Below are 24,205 nucleotides of genomic sequence, written 5' to 3'. Positions count from 1 at the left end.
GCCCTAGGTACCCCAGTCCGACACTGCACGCGGATGTGGGAATAAAGCCTCATTCACATGTCTGTGTTTTGGTCAATGATTTCCATCACTAATTTTGAGCCAAAATCATATGCGGCTCTAAACACAGATCAGGTGCATATCTTTCCCTTATACCTTATCTCTGTGGAGGCTCCAATCCTGGTTTTGGATCACAATCACTGATGGAAATCGCTGACCAAAACACTGGCGTGTGAATAAGGCCTTCGAGCTCATACACACGGCCATTGCCCATTCGTGTCTGTATTGTGGCTTGCAAACAGCGAGTCCGCAATATGTGGGCATCGGCCGTTGCTCCCCGCATCACTACAGAGTGCTTCCGTGGGGTTTCTCTCCGTGCCTCCACATGTTCTATTTTTTTTGCGGTGCAGAGGGATCATGGACCCATTTAAGCTGCGTTCCCCAAAGCACGGAACGGATGCACAACGGCCGTGTGCATCAGGCCTTATAGGCTGTACCATTAGATTATTTATACCATTCCATAATACGCACCAATCTAAGTTTTCTTGCATAATACCTCTAACATCACATCCAGGAAAGCAGGCTTATTCGTTACGAATTCCTTGTCTTCAGTGACTTCTGCTAAATTTCATGAATTGCTTAATTGATGATGACTAAGCAGGACAATAATATCACGAAGTTTTGCAAGGTTCTGATTAACCGTGCTGTTATACTCGTCTCCGCCACTAGGTGTCAATATTGTACATGTGGGATGTCGGTCAATGCATTGATGAGAAGAAGTAAGAAGTAAGAGACTGCAAACAAAGTGAAAGAAGGAGATGAGGAACAGGCAGGTGACCATGAGGGATGAGGACACAAGGCACTACACGTGGACTCTATGACACTGGGCTTATGCGAGCAGGCTGTCTGCAGGTACATGTGCGGCTTTCCTGTGGATGAGGGAGGACATGATGTGCTCCTCCAGAGCACGGCTAACAATGGATGAACTCGAGCTCTACTAGAAGCCATAATGCTCTGGAGCTCTGGGACTCACATCGCATGGGGCACAAACAGAGGGCAAAAGCGGCTTTTCCAGGATGTACTGACCTGGGGTTCGCATTTAGGATGTACTGACCTGGGATTCATATGCAGGATGTTCTCCCTTCGGGTCAAGGGTAGGATCAAGACGTGTAGGATAAACCCATGGTCAAGATTAAGATGTACTGACCAGTGGTAGGATGTACTGAACTTGGGATTTCACAGGTTGGATGTACTGAACTTGGGGTTCACAGGTTGGATGTACTGAACTTGGGGTTCACAGGTTGGATGTACTGAACTTGGTCTTTCACAGGTTGGATGTTCTGAACTTGGGGTTTCACAGGTTGGATGTTCTGATGCTGGTTCACATGTAGGATGTATTGACCCTGGCTTGCTTATAGGATGTACTTATCTGGGGTTTGTTGGTAGGATTTACTCACCTGGGGTTCACAAGTTGGATGTACTGAACTTGGGGTTCACAGGTTGGATGTACTGAACTTGGGGTTCACAGGTTGGATGTACTGAACTTGGGGTTCACAGGTTGGATGTACTGAACTTGGTCTTTCACAGGTTGGATGTTCTGAACTTGGGGTTTCACAGGTTGGATGTTCTGATGCTGGTTCACATGTAGGATGTATTGACCCTGGCTTGCTTATAGGATGTACTTATCTGGGGTTTGTTGGTAGGATTTACTCACCTGGGGTTCACAAGTTGGATGTACTGAACTTGGGGTTCACAGGTTGGATGTACTGAACTTGGGGTTCACAGGTTGGATGTACTGAACTTGGGGTTCACAGGTTGGATGTACTGAACTTGGGGTTCACAGGTTGGATGTACTGAACTTGGGGTTCACAGGTTGGATGTACTGAACTTGGGGTCCACAGGTTGGATGTACTGATGCTGGTTCACATGTAGGATGTATTGACCCTGGCTTGCTTATAGGATATACTTATCTGGGGTTTGTTGGTAGGATGTACTGAACTTGGGGGTTCACAGGTTGGATGTACTGAACTTGGGAGTTCACAGGTTGGATGTACTGAACTTGGGGGTTCACAGGTTGGATGTACTGAACTTGGGGGTTCACAGGTTGGATGTACTGAACTTGGGGGTTCACAGGTTGGATGTATTGACCCTGGCTTGCTTATAGGATGTACTTATCTGGGGTTTGTTGGTAGAATTTACTCACCTGGGATTCTCAGGTTGGATGTACTTACTTGCTGTTCATGCATAGGGTGTACTGGTTCACATGTAACACATGTTGACCCTGGCTCACGTGCGGCATGGACTGACCATGGTTTGCTGGTAGGATGTACAGACCTGGAGTTCACGTGTAGGATGTACTCACGGGTTAAGTGTCTGGTTTCACGTATAGGATGTACTAACCTGTGCTTGTGAGAAGGGTGTAATGCTAAATAGTTTCATTTGCTGTAAAAAGAAATTTGAGGGTATGGCCACATGTGGCAGGTCCACTTCGAATTTCTGCGTGCCTTTATTATTAGAAGTAATCTGAGTATGAACTTTTATTCTGCCAGGTTATGCTTCTTCAAGTGCCCAGAAGGCCCATTGAGCTGCTAATAAGTCCTTCCCCTCTAAGTGAGAGCATTGGTCTCCTGGTTGGATGATTCAGCTGCCACTCAGATGGGAGAGGTTTGTGAAATCATTCACTGTACAGAGCAGGCAGCAATTCAGCATTAGTGCCCACCTGTGGGGAGTGGGTGGGAATGATGCCTGGTAGAATAAAAGTTCCTATTCACACTGCTGCTGTTAATTGAATCATCTGTACTGCTGTTGGTTAGTGGTCCATGAAGAATCAGTGTTTGGTCTGTGTTTTGCTCTCTGTGTATCCTCCATATACCACGGACACTACTAGGCATTGCATTTTTTTACAATGCCACCTCATTTAGATTTTTTTTCCCAGCTACCTACTATATTGTATGTAATATCAAATGGTGCCATTAGAAAGTACAACTTTTCCTGCTAAAAACAAGCCCTCATGCATCTATGTGCACAGAAAAATAAAAACGTTATGGCTTCGGCAAGGCAGAGTAAAAAATGAGGATGCAAGAAAGGAAAATTCCAAGGCTCTGAAGAGGTTCAAATACAAGGTCAATTTTTGTTTTTCTGATCTTATTCTTCCTCCCCATCTTCCAAGAGCTTCAATTCATATAGACATATGAGGGCTTACATTTGTGGGGCAGGTTGTATTTCTAAATAGCACCATTTAATTAACCATATCTTGTATTGGAAGGTAGGCAAAAATTGTTTGTGGGTTGTACAAAAAAAAACAAGAAAAAAAAAAACAAGAAAAAAAAAAACTTCTGCCATAGTTTTTTAGATTTAGTTTTTATGGCATTTGCTGTGCACTAAAAATGACACAACAACCGTATTCCTCTGGTCATTATGATTACTGCAGTACAAAATTTATGTACTTTTTATTACTGTAAAAGAATAAAAACCTTTGAAGAAGTAAAAAATTTCTTTGCCATATTCTGACATCCATAATCTATAGAGCTGTGTTAGAGCCTTTTTTTTTTGGGGGGGGGGGGGGGGGCTGTTCTTGTTATGGCTACCTTTTTGGGTTACTTCCAACTTTATGGTCACTTTTTTTCTCTCGATATTTTGAGGGGTCAAGGTGACTACACCTTGGCACAGTAAATTTTTTTACGTTGCAGCATTCAGAACACAGGAAAAATATTTTCATATTTTAATACTAATTAATCAACTTTATGCTGACCGTAATGAGGGCAGTATAACGTAGTGACAGAAATGCTGATGTCAGCGGTGTGTCATACATCAGTTAAAGGTAAGTGGTTGCCGAGAACCAGCATCAATCATTGCAGCCCAGGCCTGGAAAAGAGTCAAATCTACCTGAGAAGAGTCCTGGTTTTTCATGATCTCCTGCTCTCCTGCCCACCTGCTGATTGGCAGTTCTCTCCTAGACAGAAAGGGAGAAAACTAGGTAGAAGCCGGTCAGTCAGCAGGAGAGCAGGAATTCATGAGTAACCAGGACTCTTCTTAGGTGGATTTGACTCTTTTCCAGGTCCAGTCTGCAATGATTATGAAGCTGGTTCTCGGCAACCACTTACTTTTAACTTATAAATGACAGACCGCTGAAATCACCTCGCCTGTCTGTACTTTATACTGCTGTTAGTATGGGCAGCATAAAGGTGATGACAGGTTCCCTTTAAGACATTTTCAGATGTGGCAATCCTGTTATATTTTTTATTGTTTATTTGTATATGTATTTTATTAACTTTTTATTTTTGGAATACAAGGTATACCAGTGCATTATAAGGCTACTTTCACACTTGCGTTAGGAGCGGATCCGTCTGGTGTCTGCACAGACGGATCCGCTCCTATAATGCAAACGCTTGCATCCGTTCAGAACGGATCCGTTTGCATAACTGTTTATTTCAGATCTGATTTTTCACTTCGGAAAACTCAGATCCGACAGTATATTCTAAACACAGAAGCGTTCCCATGGTGATGGGGACGCTTCATGTTAGAATATACTGAGAACTGTGTACACGACTGCCCCCTGCTGCCTGGCAGATGCTGCCAGGCAGCAGGGGGCAGACCCCCCCCCCCTCCTGTATTTAACTTATTGGTGGCCAGTGCGGCCCCCCCTCCCTCCCCAGTATTAAATATGACCAGTGCGGCCTCCCCCTCCCTCCCTCCCCAGTATTAAATATGACCAGTGCGGCCCCCTCCCTCTATATTTATTGGTGGCCGGGCCAGTGCGGATTCCAAGTATTGTGAGCAGTGCGGCCTCCCCTCTCCCCCCCTAATTAAAATCCCCCCCCCCCATCATTGGTGGCAGCGGAGAGTACCGATCGGAGTCCCAGTTTAAATCGCTGGGGCTCCGATCGGTTACCATGGCAACCAAGACGCTATTGCAGTCTTGGCTGCCATGGTTACTTGGCAATAAATACAAGCATTATACTTACCTGAAGAGCTGCGATGTCTGACCGGCCGGGAGCTCCTCCTACCGGTAAGTGAAAGGTCTGTGCGGCGCATTGCCTATAGCACAGACCTGTCACTTACCAGTAGGAGGAGCGCCCGGCCGGTCAGACATCGCAGCTCTTCAGGTAAGTATAATGCTTGTATCCGCACTGGCCCGGCCACCAATAAATATAGAGGGAGGGGGCCGCACTGGTAATATTTAATACTGGGGACGTGGGGAGGGAGGGAGGGGGAGGCCGCACTGGTCATATTTAATACTGGGGAGGGAGGGAGGGGGAGGCCGCCGCACTGGTAATATTTAATACTGGGGAGGGAGGGGGAGGCCGCACTGGTCATATTTAATACTGGGGAGGGAGGGAGGGGGAGGCCGCCGCACTGGTAATATTTAATACTGGGGAGGGAGGGGGGCCCGCACTGGCCACCAATAAGTTAATTACAGGAGGAGGGGGGGGGGGTCTGTACACAGTTCTCAGTATATTCTAACATGAAGCGTCCCCATCACCATGGGAACGCCTCTGTGTTAGAATATACTGTCGGATCTGAGGTTTACTATGTAACTCAAATCCGATGGTATATTCTAACATAGAGGCGTTCCCATGGTGATGGGGACGCTTCAAGTTAAAATATACCATCGGATCAGAGAAAACTCCGATCTGATGGGGACTCCTGACTTTGCATTGAAAGTCAATGGGGGACGGATCCGTTTGAAATTGCACCATATTGTGTCAACGTCAAACGGATCCGTCCCCATTGACTTGCATTGTAAGTCTGGACGGATCCGTTTGGCTCCGCACGGCCAGGCGGACACGAAAACGCTGCAAGCAGCGTTCAGGTGTCCGCCTGCTGAGCGGAGCGGGGCCAAACGGTGCCAGACTGATGCATTCTGAGCGGATCCGCATCCACTCAGAATGCATTGGGGCCGTACGGATCCGTTCGGGGCCGCTTGTGAGAGCCTTCAAACGGAACTCACAAGCGGAGCCCCGAACGCTAGTGTGAAAGTAGCCTTAAAGCAATGCACTAGTTTATTTTAAAAAAAGTGGTTTTATTTTATAAAGGTGGTAAAAAAAAAACACACACGCGAACATACGATGTCACACTGTGTTTGCTGCAACCCATATAATAAAGAGCCTTATTCAAAATGCCCCGCAAAAATCAAGCCCAGTAATATGCCACACTGTGAACTTCGCCAATTTAAGGCCTTATGCACATGGCCCTTGCCCGGCCGTATTGTGGCCCACAATACATGGGCACCGGCAGTGTGCACCCTGCATTGACCTATTGACTTGAATGGGTCCGCAATCCTGGAGATGCGGTGCGGAACTGAAGCAAGTGCTTCTGTCCGTGCTTCCCCAACGCAAAAAAAAAAAAAACATGTTCAATTGTATAACGCTGGGTTCACACCTAGGCGTTTCTCAAACGCGCGTTTCTATGCGCGTTTTATGCGCGTTTTTTTAATAGTGGACGCGCGTTTGGGTGATTGACAGCAGTGTTGTCCAAAGAGTCTATGGCCCAAACGCGCGTCAAACGCGCCAAAAAAAGCTCCTGTACTTGTTTGAGCGTCGGGCGTTTTACAGCGCGATCGTACGCGCTGTAAAACGCCCAGGTGTGAACCCTTCCCATTGGGAATCATTGGTTCTTGCCTGTTGTGCGTTTTACAGCGCGTAGGAACGCGCTGTAAAACGCTCAGGTGTGAACCCAGCATTAGGGTGCGGACAGATCACAGACCCATTCAAGTTGAATGGGTCTCGATCTGTCCCAGCTGCCGCATGGATGTTGCCCGGGCATTGGGGACTGCAAATTGTGGTCCCCAATGCACGGAACAGCTGCGTACATGAGGCCTAAAGTGCCAAAAAAATTATATATATATATATATATATTTTATAAGCCATCCAGCTTCTTATTTCTTACTGTTCCAAGGCTGAAAATAATCAAAAATGCTAAAACCGCGTTCACATTTCGGACGGACAAAAAAAAAAAATATATATATATTATATTATATATATATATACACACACACACACACACACACACACACAGCATTTTTCGTCCGAAAGCTGGCATATGACGGAAAGTGGACGGATCCGGTTTCAGTGAATGGGGATCCGGCGGTGTATGATCATATCCGGCTTTGTGAATATAACCTTACATTTCATTGGTAGAATATATGCATAAATGGACTTTAAGATACAACTTGTATGCCACATTAAAAACACATCCAACTTAGGCCTCATGCACATGACCTTAGTTTTGGTCCGCATGGGATCTGTATTTTTTTGCGGATCAGATGTGGACCCAGTCATTTCAACAGGACCAAAAAATAAAAAAATGCAGAAAGCACACTTTGTACTGTTTACATCCTGACCATTTGTCACGGTGGGGAGTACAATGTAAAAGGGATAAAGGGGAAGCAGCTAGGCCAGAACACCGGAATCAGGGAGCAGGTCACCTCCTAAAGCCTCCCTAATCCTCACCGTATGAGCGGACCTTGATGGTAGGACGGCTCATACCAGGATACCTTTGGCCCAGAGTCGCCCTGATAATCCCTCACATAGGAGCAGGGGAGAGGTGACCTGTTCTTCCAAGATACGTAGGAGTCGCAAATGGCCTAGATGCAGGGAACGGAAAAGACCATATGCAGCAACAGAGTCGGCAGGTAAGAACACCAGAAACACACTTACCTGCCGCAGCCACCACGACTGCCCACACACCAAATAGGACACCGTAGCAGGGACCAACACCAACAACAGCCCAGACATGAAACAACCAACAAAACGCTTCACAGACCCAGAACATAAACCCACACCACACATACAACAAGTGAGGGTAAGGCTACTTTCACACTAGCGTTCAGAGCGGATCCGTTCTGAACGGATCCGCTCATATAATGCAGACGGTGGCTCTGTTCAGAACGGATCCGTCTGCATTATATTGTATAAAAATTTTCTAAGTGTGAAAGTAGCCTGAGCGGATCCGTCCAGACTTTTACATTGAAAGTCAATGGTGGACGGATCCGTTTGAAGATTGAGCCATAGTGTGTCATCTTCAAACGGATCCGTCCCCATTGACTTACATTGTAAGTCTGGACGGATCCGCACGCCTCCGCACGGCCAGGCAGACACCGGAACGCTGCAAGCAGCATTCAGGTGTCCACCTGCTGAGCGGAGCGGAGGCTGAACGCCGCCAGACTGATGCATTCTGAGCGGATCCGCATCCACTCAGAATGCATTAGGGCTGGACGGAAGCGTTCGGGGCCGCTTGTGAGCCCCTTCAAACGGAGCTCACAAGCGGACAGCCGAACGCTAGTGTGAAAGTAGCCTAAAGGAACAAGGAGGGTACATAAGGTGGTCCTCAAGGACTGGGCAGAAACACCCAGGCAAGGAGCAGAGCTCCAACACCAAGCAAGGCTGTAGTACCACTACACCCAGCCAGCAAGCCACAGGTATAAATCAAGCCCGCAGCCACACCCAGGAAACAATATTAACCCCTTGCTCACCAAACAGCAGGGAGGCAAACCTTAAAAGGGAAGTGCACATGCAAACTGCCAACAACACGTTGCCACCGGCAACCAGTCTGCATGGCAACCGCGTCACGGTCAAACACCAATATGACCGTGACACCATTGCGCGGTCCCTCAAAAAAATAGAATGTGTCCTATACTTGTATTTTTGTGGACAAGAATAGGCATTGGTAACAGTGTGGAACCTGTGGAAGAGTAAAATGTGGGGAGCATATGGCCGGTATCGGTCTTACTCCAAAAAAAGGCCCCAATGTAAAGTAAATGTGCCCCTATAAGGCCCCTTTCATACGAGCGAGTTTTACGTGTGGGTGCGATGCGTGAAGTGAACACATAGCACCCGCACTGAATCCTGACCCATTTCTTTCAATGGGTCTGTGTACATGAGCGGTTTTTTCTTTCATGCATCAGTTCTGCGAGAATCGCAGCGTGTTCTATATTCTGCGTTTTTCACGCAGTCCTGGCCCCATAGAAGTAAATGGGGCTTCAGTGAAAAACGCAGTCTGGGCGCAATGTGTTTTTCATTGATGGTTGCTAGGAGATGTTTGTAAACCTTAAAAAAAAATTCACGAGCAACTGAACGCAATCACAGACAAAACTGACTGAACTTCCTTGCAAGATGGTGCGAGTTTCACTGAATGCCCCCTGAACGCATCCGGAGCCAATCCGTATTGTTCATGTTAAAAAGGCCTAACTGATAGAAATCACTGTCCAAATTGGAACACATTTAGGGCTCATGCACATGACCGTGTGCTGGCCGGGCCTGTGCTGCAGACCGCAAATTGTGGTCCGCAATGCACGGGCACCGACAGTGGGGCTGCCACATGCAGATCGCAGACCCATTCACTTGATCCGCATCCGACCGTCTGCACCACAAAATAACAGTGTATGCAAACTTTTTTTGCAGTGCAGAGGCACGGACAGAAAACCCATGGAAGCACTCGATAGTGCTTTCGTGGGCTTCCGATCCGTGCCTCTGTTCTGCACCGCACTCCCGGATTGTGGGCCCATTTAAGTGAATGTGTCCTCATCCGTGATGAGGGGGGAACACGGCCGGTGTCCGTGTGGACCCGCTGTATGCGGGATGCAATGCGGCCACAGCCGGGCAAGCCGTGTGCATGAGGACTTACTCTAGTTCAACTTTTTTTGGAGTAAATATGATCATATGAGTGCGGGACAATAGCCCCGCGGGCGGCCCGACGTCCACAGCATCATTGTAATCTATGATGCTGTGTGCTCCCGATCAGCGCTGCCCGGGACATATGGCCCGCTCACGGACCGTATATCTCGGAGGGCATACGGTCGTGTGCACGAGGCCTAGGATGCCGAACTGGATGGACAGATGTCTTTTTTCACCCGTACAGACTATGGGGCACATTTATTAAGATCAGTGTTTTCGATGTCAGTCTTAATAAATCACTAAGCTGGCGGTGGTTCCGCCGAAGTTATGAAGAGGTGTTGGCCTCTCCATAACTTCGGCGCATCCAGCGCCAGTTTTAAATGTAAGACCGCTTCCGAGTTGTCTTACATTTAGACCATTTCCTAGGCCTGAAACAGTCGTAGAAAATGGTAAATGAGAGAGACGGGCCTACTGTCTCGCCCACGTCGTGCCTACAATCGTAAGCGGGGCGAAGTCGCAGATAGTGGTGCAACCAACCGTAGTGCCGCCATCTGCGCCTGAAATACACCTAATTTAGGTGGATTTCAGTACAGAAAATGATTCCCTATGTTACATAAATAGGATGGAAATTAAACTCAAAATAGGCGCAAAAGGTGTAAATACCTTCAAAACATGTGCAAATCCGGTTGGTAAATGAGACTTTAAAAACAAGAGACAGAAACAGGCTTTTTACTCATGAAAACAGGCGGTAACACTTAGGCCTCGTTCACACTTCAGTGTTTAGTCAGTGATTTCCATCAGTGATTTGTGAGCCAAAACCAGGTGCAGCTCTAAACATAGAACAGGAGCAGATCTTTCCCGTCTACCTCATGTCTGTGGAGGCTCCACTTCTGGTTTTGGCTCACAAATCACTGATGGAAATCACTGACCAAACACTGAAGTGTGAACTAGGCCTTAGTAAATGTGCCCCAATGAGGGAGATTTCACCTAATCAGATTCTACCTTTCATTTCCAAAGGAGCTCTGAAATATGAAAGGTGGAATCTGATTGGTTGCTATGGGAAACTTAGGCAGTTTTCCTTTACATACAGTTTGATAAATCTTCCATGACCACGGACAGGATATGTCATTGATTCACTGTGTGAAAAAGGCCTTAGGCCTCAAGCACACGACCGTTGTGTGCATCCGCGTCCATTCCGTCATTTTTCACAGTTTAGCGGAGGTCCCATTCATTTCTATAGAGCTGTGAAAAAAAAATTATAGTCCTCCGTTTTTTCTCTGCATCCGTGATTCGTGGTTCCAGTCCGTCAAAAAAATATTCTTGTCAGTGGAAAACGGAGGACGGACCCATTCAAGTCAATGGGTCAGTCAAAAAAAACGGATGCACAACTGGTATGTCATCTGTGTCCGTGTCCTTTGGTGCAATAAAATTACACTTTTCATTAACCTTCCTTTTTTTCCCCTGTCAGACAAAAAAAAAGGAAGACACAAGGAGACACAACTCAAGCAAAATCGGACACGGACCACTGAAGCCAAATCACTGACAGTGAAAAAACACTGTCGTGTGCATGAGGCCGTATTCTGTTTCTTTTTTTTTTGCTTAAGGCCTCATGCACATGACAGTTGTTTTTTTGCGTCCGCAAATTGTGCGGCCGCCCAAAAAAACAGATGCGGCATCCGTTTTTTGGGGAGGATACGTTTTTTTTCCACAGATCCCTTGTAATAAATGCCTATCCTTGTCCGCAAATGTGAAAAAAGTAGGACATGCACTATTTTTTTTTACTGAAGGGAAACATGGACAACGGACGCGGAACACAAACGGATGAACTATCAGCATTTTTTTGCTGACCCATTGATATGAATGGGTCCCCATCCTATCCGCAAAAAAAAAAAACGGAACGGAGGCCGAGAAAAACAACATGTCAGGGTTTTAGCACGGTCCGTGTTTTTAGCACGGATGCATGCTCTATTTTGTCCGTGTTCACAGATCCATCAAGTCCATTATAGTCTATGGGTCCATAAAAACCACAGATGCCATCCGTGTTTGGCGGATCATTAAGAAGAGATGCTTTGAAGATTATTTTACAGCTGTTCAGAGTCCGTGAAACACGGATGGCACCTGGACAGCAAAAAACGGACACATGGACCAAACACGGATCCTTCATGGACATCCTCATGGATGCATCACTGACCACCTGCTCATGGATTTCAGCACGGACACGGACGTGTGAATGAGACTTTATAGAGACTCCCTGGTTATTGTTCCATTCATTTCAATAGTTTTTTTCCTCTAGTTTCATTTAATCAATTTGAACAGAATTTTAGTAAATGGGAGATTGTTTATTAACCATCTTAAGGCCAGATGCACATGGGTGCAGATAAATGCAAATAAGATCCACTCAAATTTCTGTACACTTTGCTGGTACAGTACTACACTGCGGTTTTTCTGCAAGTCAGCGCAGAAAAAACGCACATATTCCGCAACATGTGCAGGTTGCGCATTTCTCAATTTCAATTCTGAAAGAAACCCAGCAGGTGGTAATTTTTGGGTCTCGTCTACAATTGCAACTATTCAAGTCTGAAAGCATGACCTGCTGCGGGTCCCTGAGGACTGGAGCGGAGAAAAACCTATCCTGTATGGGTGGTAAGGTAACGCAGTGACTCAAAGTGGGATTCTCAGCAGTGGTCGAAAAGGAAAACTCTGAGGCCACGTTATCCTGTGATTTTACCATGCATGGTGCTGCATAGCATTGGCCACTCTCACACAGTCAGTGAGGGTCATTTACTAACAGTTTTATGTGTAAAATTGTTTCACTACCCCTATTTTGTGACAATATTTGTTGCACATAGTGATGAGCGGGAGGTGCCATATTCGATTTCGCGATAATTCGTTGAAATCGAATATTCGTCATTATTCTATTTATTGCGAATAATATACAATTTAATTATCTGCGTATTGCGATTTTTCTTTTGACAGTATAAGGCAACATTCCTATGACTATGGCTAGGCTAATATGTGTATTTTACGTGTATATTACGAATATTCTAAAAGACAAAGTTAGAGCAATATTACGAATATTCTAAAAGACGAAGTTAGAGCAATATTACGAATATTTGTAAAATACACATATAGACTGCAATTTAGCTAATATAGTGCTATAATCTTTTTTTTTGTCTAATTTATTTTTGCCTCTTCTGAACTTCAGTTTTGGAAAATATGTACACTGTTAAAAAATTGCTATAGCACTATATTATCTAAATTGCAGTCTATATGTGTATTTTACGAATATTCGCTATATTGCTATAACTTCGCTTTTTAGAATATTCGTAATATTCTAAAAAACTTGAATAACAACACTGGAAAATGTCGCGCTCATCCACAGGGAACCAGGAGCCCGGACCTCGTCCTGAACCTTGGTGCACAGCAAGTTCCAAAATAACAAGAAAAACGGTCCAGCTTCACTGAAGATACTTGAGGCTTTATTTAAATCCCATGCAGATAAAAACCAACATACAGCAATGCAGAAAATCAACCGGTTTCGGATCACTACAAGAACGGATCCTTAGTCATGATGTGCCTCAAAGATGTTAAATCCCACCAGGTTCTCATCTCCTTAGTGAGCAGTTTTTCCAGGGATGACATTTGAATCTTCAAATTCAGAGTATCCTGCATGTCTTTATTATCCACATCAAATATGGTATTCATTTTAAGCAGTCTATCTTGACATCATGACTAAGGATCCGTACTTGTAGTGATCAGAAACCGGTCGATTTTCTGCATTGCTGTATGTTGGTTTTTATCTGCACGGGATTTAAATAAAGCCTCAAGTATCTTCAGTGAAGCTGGACCGTTTTTCTTGTTATATTAAAAAACTTGAATAGGTCCGTGATCCGTCCGCACTTCAAAAAAATAGTACAGGTTCTATTTTTTGCGGTGTGGAGGCACAGACAGAAACACCACGGAAGCACTCTGTAGTGCTTCCATGGGGTTCCGTGCCTCCGTTCCGCACCATAACTCCGGATTGCGGACCCATTCAAGTGAATAGGTACACATCCGTAATGCGGGCAGCACATGGCCGGTGCCTGCATATTGCACGAGGCCTTAAGGCTTCCAGAGTTAGTAGTCCTTTTCCAGGTGGTTGTCATGGAGCTGCTCTCTCCCATGTGTCTCTGGTTCTAGTCTGGCTGCAAGAGACCCTCTTCCTAGCTTGGGGCTCCTATATCAGCCACAGAAACAGCCCACCTCCCCCCTCATCAGGCATGTGACATCATAGTGTGCCTTCCTCAAATCCCCAGAGTCCTCCCCCCAGTCCCAAAATGCTGGGAGTAGGGGCATGGCCATGGGGCAGAGGTGTTGAAAACAGGTTTATGATGTCTTTGGTTAGAAAGCCCCCTGACGAACGGTGCCAGAGAGTCTGATTGTTTGGGGCCTGAACAAAAGAGGACTAGATATTAATCAGCTGTTATCCTACAGGCTAACAGCACAAGTTTTACTCTAAACATGGGGATGAACTGTTGATAAGAGTTGAATTGAATACACTTCCCTCTACATATAAAAATATATACACACATATATATATATATATATATATATATATATATATATATATATAAATATATATATATATACAAATACCTATTTGAGGGCACATATTTTCCACAGGGGCCACAATGAGTCCCTGTGGACCACTAGGGGCAGACGTGTGCAGATGCTGGGCACACCTGCGCACATCATCCTATGATGTGGCAGCCAGTGCATGCATATATATCACACATGCACGCACTTATTTTCATGCATGTATGGATATATATATGCATACGTCTCAACCCATCCTCAACACTCGCTGTCACAACTACAGCAGTGAGCTGCTGTAATCACGTCCTCCCATTCACTCCTATGTGGGCTCCTTCCTATTCAGTTGAACATACCTGATGTTGATCACTAGGGATGAGTGAATGGACTTTGGATGAAACATCCGAAGTCGATTCGCATAAAACTTTGTTCTAATAATGTACGGAGCAGGAGCTCCATACAGTATTAGAATGTATTGGCTCCGATGAGTCGAAGTTATTGCTTCAAGTCTCGCGAGACTTCGCATAAATGAATTTGTACTGTACAAAACCATTTCCTGAACTCGGGTTCAGTTCCAAGCTACCACCACTGAGACCGAGCACTGTGACACACCCCGCTCTATAGGCATACAGTGGGATAAGTTGGCCGGTGGGTCCCATGGTAAGATAGGCTTTTACTGGATACCAGTGTATACAACAGTGTAGCCTACTTTCCTATTCCATACCCCTTTTCCTCAGCATACCCGCGTATACTGGCCTTATGGATGCTAACATTATACTTTGGCGTCTGTTTGGTAAGTGGAGCCCGATGGACATGATTAGCACATGGGACATCAGGAGCTTTTTCTAGCCTACACGCTAAGCAGAGGCCATTGCTGTGATCTGGACAGCATCTAAAATGCAGTCAATCAGTTTCAGTTGACGATTTCCTGTTCTGTACAGGTACATTTTCAGTAGACATTATCACTATCACCACAGGCAGAATTGCAAAGACAAGTAACACCTCTGTGTAGATAATACAGGATGCACCATTCACAATAGATGATATCGCAGCTTATCAGCTTACTCCTGGAGTTTCGGGAACAGCAGCGTAGTTTGTTCTGCTATGTTAGTGTAGCTCCTATTTACTACGATGGGAGTCGCTTGGCTGTTTCCGAAGTCCTGGGCACCTAGGGACGTAGAAACAGCGAGGCGGGATAACCCGATTAAAATGAGTTGTACTACAAAAAATATTCTACTATTTCAAACCAGCACCTCTAGCTGAATACTTTTGTAATTGTATGTGATTAAAAATGATATATAGCGCCACCTGCTGTTTGTTCTTTTTTTCCTTTCTCTGTCCACTTTAAGAAATCACTGAGCTGGTCTCAGTTCCATCCTTCAACTGCCACAACCATATATACTGTTAGAAGCTGTGATAGTTACAGGGGGAGATGTTGTTTTGCGGTCCATTTTCACAGATCCTTTCCGTATCTGAGTTTTTTTTCCCTCTGATTTAAGTCCTGTTCCGTTCCGTTATTCCACAAAACATATCCATATGGTTTCTGTATGTGATCCGTTTTTTGCGGATCAGAAACAGTAACTTATTAATCACCAAACACATGAGCAATATGGGCTGGGCATAGCATTTCTACAGTATGGATCCGCAAAATACAGATGACATACAGATGCGTTCCGTGTTCATTCCGTATTTTTTGTGGACCCATTGACTTGAATGGGGCCCCGAACCATGATTTGTGGACAATAATAGTACATGCACTACTTTTTTTGCGGAATGGAAATACGGAAACGGAATGCACACCCATTGAAGTGAATGGTTCCGAATGCGGTCCGCAAAAAAATGGAACGGAAGCGGAAAGAAAATATGTTTGTGCGCATGAGCCCTTAGAAAGAGATTGTCATGTCCTATATGATGTGTGCGCATGAGCCCTTAGAATGAGATTGTCATGTCCTATATGTTAAAGCACCAAATAACAAAATTCGGACAGAGACATTTTAAATGCTAAATCACCATAACCGATATCAAGTAAACACAACCTCCGTATTGAAAATAGTAAAATGTCTTTATTAAATATGACAAAAACACATAAAACTGTGAGAATTAGCAGCAAATAATTCGGCCTTGTTCTTACAATTATGCAGCACAGTAGCTGTGGATACTTGTCCGTTCCTGTATTTGCCTAGGGGGGCTTGTGAAGTTCCTCATTCCTTGTAATGTAATGGTTAAATACAAAGAATATCACACCCGCACCAATACTACTGTAAGTAAAGGAAAAGGAAGCTGGTGACAGGACGTGCATCCCCTCGGCAGTACCCTGAGAAGCCGGTTGGGGAATGTGCTGTGATATAAAGCCAGGACTTGCCTGTCACATTAGGTGCAGATATTTCTGTGACTATGCACTGACTGACCAGCCATAACATAAAAATATTGAATATCATTGATTCTCATTACAATGGCACCTGAGGCCATGAGGTGGGATATATTAGGAAGCCAGTGAACAGTCAGTTCTTGTTGTCGTGCTATAAAGTGGAAAAATGTGTAAAATCTGACTTTGAGGGGCAAATTCTGCTGTGGATGTGACTTTGACACACGCCACCCACCTAGACAGTATTCCTTAATGGTAGTTAGTGGTCTCCTTCAGCAGGACGACGCGTCCTTCCACACTGTAAAACCTGTCCAGGAATGGTGTAAGGAACATGACAAAGATGTCAACCTGGCCTCCAAAGCCCGATCCATAGAGGCGCCACCGGGACTTAACAGATCTAACATCTTGGTGCCATATAGCACAGGACACCTTCCGAGGTCTTGTGGACCCAATGCCTCTCCGAGTGATTTGGTGGCATAAATGGACCTACACAATATTAGGCAGGAGGGTTTTTAGGTTATGGCTGATTGGTGTATCAGTGGCCAGTGAGGACATACTGTGTGTCTGCATAGAAAAGCACAGTGGACTGTTCTTTACTGTACCATAAAAAGCCATCATTGGGTGAATTGAGGCCAATGGATACGTATCATGTGTGCATCAGGAGCGTTCCTGCTCTATACTACAGATGTGCACTGAAGACACAGCGGGGGAGGATTATCAAAGGGATGAACCAATCAGATTCATCCTTTCATTTTGAAAAGGAGTGCTGAAAAATGAAAGGTGGAATCTGATTGGTTGCTATGGGGAAGTAAGCCTGTTTTCCTTTTATCAAAACTGGTGTAATCTCCCCAGTGTGAATAGAGCCTGACTGGAAAACTCCCATGCTTATGTTGCTCTTTGAAAACCCATATATTGGGGGGTTGGTATGCTATGTGTTCTGACAAGCTGTTGCTCCTGCCATCTTTGTAATGTACATTTATTTGAGCTTCAGATTGGACCAGTCTGATTGCTCTGATCTCATTAAGAGCTCATTCAGACGGCCGTATTGCGGATCGGGTGCGGACCCATTCATTTCAATGGGGTTGCAAAAGATGCGGACAGAACACTGTGTGCTGTCCGTATACGTGATTCCGTTCCACGGCTCCGCGGAAAAGATAGAATAGGTATTTTCTATTATGGTTGCAGCAATGTGCGGATCCGCAAAGCACTACTGCCATCTGAATGAGCCCTTACAAGGCACATAACTGGTGTTCGTTGGGTCACTAAGGGTCTTGTGACTATTTTAGTAGTAAAATAGTTACAAGTCCCCTTTTTTAACCAGCCGCGTGACAGTATTTAGTTGCACTGCCGGTTTTAATACATGTCCACCAGTTGGATGTGATGGGGGCATGCCGCCTGGAAACAGGTGTACATGTTAGCAAAAAAACAAGGACATCCAGGAGCTGGCAAATTTTTCACACCAGCTGCAAGGACTGCCACAGATGCGCCTAATTTCTGATGAGGCACACACCTCGTCATAAAAAGCCGGTCTTGGTAAATGTGCCCCATTATGTTTTTGGGCTAATGCACATCCTTGGAAACCTCTACAGGTGAATTTAGGCCATTTATATTAAAAAGGTACCTTACCTGCCTGCACCCTTGACAGCAGCTTCTGCACTGCCCTGTGGTGGTCATGTATGCAAAAATATTTGTTATAAAAAAAGTGTTTGTCTAATGGTTTAGTATTTTTGTGGTGTCTTTTCCAGTTTTCAGTACAGTTGGCCTACAGAGTTCCAGAATAGTTTAAAGAGAATAGTTGATGACGTATCCTTAGATTAGGTCAAATATCAGATTGGCGGGGTTCAACACCCTGCACCTCCACTGATCAGCTGTTTGGGAGTTGCTCCGGCATCGGAACTACACTGCTCCGTCCATCGTGTAGTGGATGGATCTAGTTACTGTAGTGCTGCCCCTACCGAAATGCATGGGAGAGGCACAGCGATGACCAGCTCCGTGCACTACATAGTGGGCAGAGTTGTGCAGTTGCGGAGCCTATTTGCAGCACCAAGGCTTCTACCGAACAACAGACTGATATTTATGATCTATCCTAGGGATAGGTCATCAATTGTTAAAGGTAACCTGTCACCGGGATTTTGTGTATAGAGCTGAGGACATGGGTTGCTAGATGGCCGCTAGCACATCCGCAATACCCAGTCCTCATAGCTCTGTGTGCTTTTATTGTGTAAAAAAAACGATTTGATACATATGCAAATTAACCTGAGATGAGTCCTGTCCCTGACTCATCACACATACAGGACTCCTCTCAGATTAATTTGCGGATGTGCTAGCGGTAATAGCAACCCATGTCCTCAGCTCTTTACACAAAATCCTGGTGACAGGTTCCCTTTAAATCCTGGGGCACCCGCTTAACCCACTCCCAACATCCACCATACATGTACAGCCGATGTCTGGTCTTTAGCAATGGCGGCTGCTCAGTAGTTATGTGGGCACCATAGTCAGTGGGTACCTACTGTTTTACACCGCACTGACTTGCAACCACAGCATCTGAGTGGTCATTTTGGTGTCATACTGCTCCCGCACTACAGGATCGCAGGAGCCGTTTTTGTGCTGTGACAGCCTGGGGCCTTATGAAGTCTCCTGGGGCTGCAATATTTAAAGGGATATTTTTGTTTTCATGAAATTGATGACTTATCAGGATAGGTCATCTGTTTTAGATTGGTGGGGGTCTCACTCTCGACACCCACCACACACATCAGTTGCATCCTGATACCTGACAACCCCTTTAATAAATTGTGCATCTTCTGGGAGGTTGTGCGTCAAGAATTTAAATGTATGCCAGCTATGAGCTTGTGTAGATTTCCACTATTAATTTACCCCTGTGTCACACCTCTTCCCGCTAAGCCCCACTCATTCAATTTACCGGTTTCACACAATTTTCTACTAAGCCCCACCCATTTTTCTTGACAGCTTACATAAGTGTGAAAAGCCACAAATTATAGCCATAAAAGTGGTATAAACCAATGATAAATCTGCCCCATAGTGTTCTTGTGTGATCCATTTCTGTGGACAGTAAGTACACTCAACCATGGTCTGGCATCTTTGGGTTCTTTTCATGCTAAGTGGTGTGTTACTTCTTTTCTTCTCAGGACCAGCCATGTCACAACTGTGGACAAGGCCTAAACAATTTACTACTTGTATCTTAAAATATCTGCACATTTTATGAGCTGGATGCTGAGTTCTAAAGAAGGGATGACACCCTTGACTAAGCCACAAAATACTATAGCTGTAAGGTCAGAATGTGAATCCCTAGATTTGTCTCCATGGGCGGGGTGTGGAGAGTACATGGCATTTTCATTTGGAATATTTTTATGGGTTTACTACATTTTGATGTTCTACAGAAACTGAGTGTGATCTTCTTGATGTCTAGGTAGAAATGTCTTCAGGTCATAATGACGCACAGCAGTATTGAGCCACCTTGTACCATCACGCCAAAACATGCATTCCTAACCATTCCAGTCAGCTCTAGGCTATTAGTCAGTCTCTTCTTAGTGTCCTCCTCTTAAGAACACAGATGACGGACTTCATAAGGCAAACATAGGCTGCAGTGGGTCTTCCTTATATTTGTATTGTCTCGCACACAGGAGAGGGGCTTCCTTGGACTATTGTCACATTTTTGCTTGTGACCCTCCCAGTCTGGTTTAACTTGTTCTGTAAAGTTCTTTTTTTGATCTGCACCAGCAGAAGTCTTGTCACGCTGTGACTGGCGATGATACTGGGCTGAGTGTGAGTGAGGTCCTACCTGTAACCATTCTCTTCTGTCATATGGAAATTACAACCATTAAACCTTACTTATTTCCTTCTATCAGCAGAAAAGATGCCTCGGCGCAGTTGCTGCTCATCATGCTCTGTTTGCTTAAGGTGCTTTTATAGCTGCTCCTGTGAAAGAGTCAAGAGGGAGATTCAAAGCACAGTAAGTCATTACAATTGTATCTGTTCTGAAGATAATGCAGTTTTAGTTCTGGAGGTTCTTTGTATCTTAAAGGGGTTGTCTCATAATGAACACTAATCAGCTGTCCATAGGTGATAAATGTCTGATCAGGGAGGGGGTTGACCGCAGGGACCCCTGCTTATCACAAGTATGGGGAGTCTTTGTCCTCCCTTCTAATATAGAGGTGGTCATGCGTGCTGCGCTCCATGTGCTTGTTATGTGTTATTTGTCATGTGTTTGACTTCTAGATGATATTCTGCACTGTTGTCTGCATGGCTAGTAATGTATACGTTATTATATATCCATCCATGGCTTGTTTTATAAAACTGAGGCTGATAATGATTATCAATGATGCCACAATATGAGACACGACATACTGTGATGGGACAGTCTCAAAACATCCAGACTTGATGGATTTTGTGTCACAAGTTGCACACTTTTACCCAATACGCAACTTCGCCGTGTTGTTACAGCTAAATCACAGCTCTAAAAATGTTAGGTGACAGCAAGTTGTAGACTCGTGCACACAACCGTTGTTTTAGTTAGTGTCTGATCCCCATGTTTTGTGGGTTGGATTAGGTCCGACCCATTCACTTTAATTGTCCCGAAAAAGATGTGGGCAGCACACAGTGTGTTGCCCGCATCTGTATGTCCATTCAGCGGCACCTGCAAAAAAAAATAGAACATGTCCTATTCTTGTACGTATTACGGACAAGGATAGGACTGTTCTATTATGGGTTGGACATTCCATTCAGCACACAGCCAGTCTCTGTGTTTTGTGGATTTGCAATTTGCGGACGGCAAAACAGGCTACGATCACGTGCATGTGGCCTTAGATTAATTGTATAGTTGTTACAAATGTATCGGAGCTGATTATTTGCAGTCCATTATAAAGCCACAGATCCAGCGATGCAGACCAATTGTTTTGTATTTTTGTAAAACTTAGCAAAAAATTCCAGGCAGACGTTATTTTTGTGGGCAAATGTGGAAGCCAAAAATGAATAAACAAGATGAGTCTTATATTATTCAGATTGCGAACGCACGGCAGCTTCAGTAAGAGTGCTGCCACATGTTCACTTTCTTAGATGCAGTTTTTGAATTAAAAATCAGTAGTGGATCATAAAAAAGAAAAAGTATTAAGGACAAATATGACTTCTTCCTTTTTTTTTCTTAATCCACACCTACCACAATGTCGCGTCATTTTCTTACAGAGAACTTTAAAAATGGCAGGGACAAGTGTGGCAGCCATTCCAAGAACTAGATAAGCCACATGCATGTGCTTCAGATACGGAAAGACCTCTTCAGAGACATCTGCACATTCTACTTCAGCAATGTACCCTCAGGCTGAAGAGCCGTTTCCAGAGACTTTTAACGGCAGCACTAACCTAAAACCACTTTGATATACAGTACTTTTTTTTAAATTCAGGTGCCAGCTAAAAATTCCAAACCACAAGCACAAGGGTAGAGAAAAGGTAGCGCCATAATGGGTGATGAGGTAGAGCGATAAGGGGCAATTGTGACCATTTCTCCAAATGCCGTGGGCATGCTCAATATACTGTGCAAGTTTAACACCTAATGCTCTCAATACAATTTAGTTTATTTGACCTCTTCTGACCAAATAGTACTTAATGACCAATAATTTACATATGTGGTGTGGAACCAGGAGCTTCATAGCTCAGTTTCTAGCCATTAACCCCTCAGATGTGGCAGTCAGTAGTGACCACGGCATCTGAGTGGTTAGACAGAGGGAGCGTGCTCCCTCTTTCCTCCAATCAGGACTCTAGTCATATATTCACTGGGTGGCAGGGTATAATAGAATATCGGTAAAATTGCTATTCACGATAATACAGAAGTACAAGTGCTCAAATGATCACAGGTTCAAGCCCCTTAACAGTAACATTTATTTTACTCACTTATATAATGCTAACATATTCCACAGCGCTTTACAGATGTTTTCATCAAATTTATAAAAATAAACATAATTGGTATTGCTGCATCCGAAAGTGAGGGAAAAAAACTGAATTGCAGGTTTTTTTGCCCCACATCCAAAAATTTATTGGGGGGAAAAAAATCGGTTACAGGTGGAGCGTGGCCTGGAGCACCTGAAGTAAGGACACGCTAGCTTTAAGTGCCTGTGGAATCCTGCTTATATCCGGATCATCTGCCTTCTTAAAGCTGATCTAATCACCTGGGAGCTCTGATCCTAAAATTGGAGATACTGAGGTGGATGCAGACTGCCCACTTTGGATTTTTCTGTCCCATACAAGAGTAGGAGACCCGGGCCTAAAGGGCAGGAAGTAGCCATCAGTGCCCGACTCTCCTGACGTTCTGCACTTTACACAGCCGGATCTCTGACCCTCAGAAACTGTGTGTGGTGAGCTGGAGAACAATCTCTGCTATATCTCATAGGTGGGTGCCATATTGACCTCATTCCAGACACTGGCATTCTCACCCCTTTGCTGGTTATCTGCATTGCAGGTGAATTAGCCTAACAGAGTCTCCCTCTTCTGATGGACAGTGAAGGCTGAAGAACCTGCTCTGTGACCTCCCTCTCCAACATGCCCTGCATATGTGCTGTTAATCTTAAGGTGCTCTTATTAACCTTTCACTTAACCCCTTACTGTCTACAATTTACAAGCGCCTATTCTGCAGACTTGCTGTGAATTATAGCCTACGGGGTGCCCCACCAGTAACTGAAGTAGGTTGGACTCTTGCTAACCCTTATTTCCTGCTCTATACAAATCCCTAGTCTGGGGGTCTGCTTCTGATTACATATATAAGCTAAACATGTGGACTGCACAATTAGCTCAGTGTACACGCCTGCTGGTGTTATAACTGCTTAACCGGATGATATGGTAGACATCATTTTAGCAGTATCCACAACCTCCGCAGCATTTGCACTGCTTGGCTTTCCTCTGTTGTCAACCAAGGATTTAACAGCCAAGATCGACCACGTGCAATCTTATCTGAACTTTCTTAGATGTATTGACAAGATAAAGGATAGAACCAGTGAAGTTGAGAAGACATTAGGTAATATGAAGGATGTGGCATACGCCGGGGGATACGCTTCTCACACACTTCAACAGCAAATGAACTGTGTTACAGGAGAGCAGAGGATGCAGAAAACTGTAACCAACATGTTTGAGGGTTATCTTGTCACCACATATCTGTTAAACCTCTGCTGGTGGGAGCTGCACCATGTCCTTTGTTATGAAGGTCCTGAACTATAGGGATAGAGATGCTTTTCTGGCTGCTACGCATAAGAAGGGGGAAATCAAGTTTGCAAATACTAGCCTTTTCTTTTATCTGGACTTCACCTCTGAGGTGCAGTGACGGACAACGCAAATTAAGTATGTATCAAAACCCATGACCTTGGAATAATCGACACAAATATGTAATAATGCCTAATGAAGGCTAGAACATTAAGATAGCCATAGGATAGAAGAATAAAGGAAGAACAAAGTTATAAAGTCAGGGAGGAGATCGGAGTCAAAAACAGGAGGGAAGGGCGGTAACCCCTTCCTTGGAAGCCCTGGAACAATATCCAGTGTCACCATGTACCGGTAGAGGAAAGGAACTTTTCTATTTTCCAGACTTCACCACTGAGGTGCAGTGACAAAGAATAGAATTTACCCAAGTTCGCCCAAGATTGAGACTACAGGACGGCGA

At 44.6% G+C, this 24,205-nt stretch overlaps 1 protein-coding gene across 3 annotated transcripts in view; it reads left to right on the top strand.

Moving 5' to 3' along the window:
• The first annotated feature begins 780 nt into the window (after positions 1-780).
• GDPD2 (glycerophosphodiester phosphodiesterase domain containing 2) overlaps positions 781-24,205 on the top strand; it is a 93,363-nt gene continuing 69,938 nt past the window's right edge. The window contains exons 1-2 of one of the 3 annotated variants that reach the window (XM_044268796.1): positions 781-909; positions 20,415-20,518. In XM_044268796.1, the coding sequence (XP_044124731.1) occupies positions 20,423-20,518 (96 nt within the window). In that variant the 5' untranslated portion in view covers positions 781-909; positions 20,415-20,422. Of the gene's footprint in view, positions 910-20,074; positions 20,332-20,414; positions 20,519-24,205 lie in introns of those variants that run through there. The other 2 variants (XM_044268795.1, XM_044268793.1) reach the window with 2 other exon arrangements.

Source organism: Bufo gargarizans, chromosome 9 (genome assembly GCF_014858855.1).
Source record: "Bufo gargarizans isolate SCDJY-AF-19 chromosome 9, ASM1485885v1, whole genome shotgun sequence".
NCBI lineage: Eukaryota > Metazoa > Chordata > Amphibia > Anura > Bufonidae > Bufo > Bufo gargarizans.
Note: the sequence above shows the minus strand (reverse complement) of the source record. Positions and strands in the feature narration are given on the sequence as shown.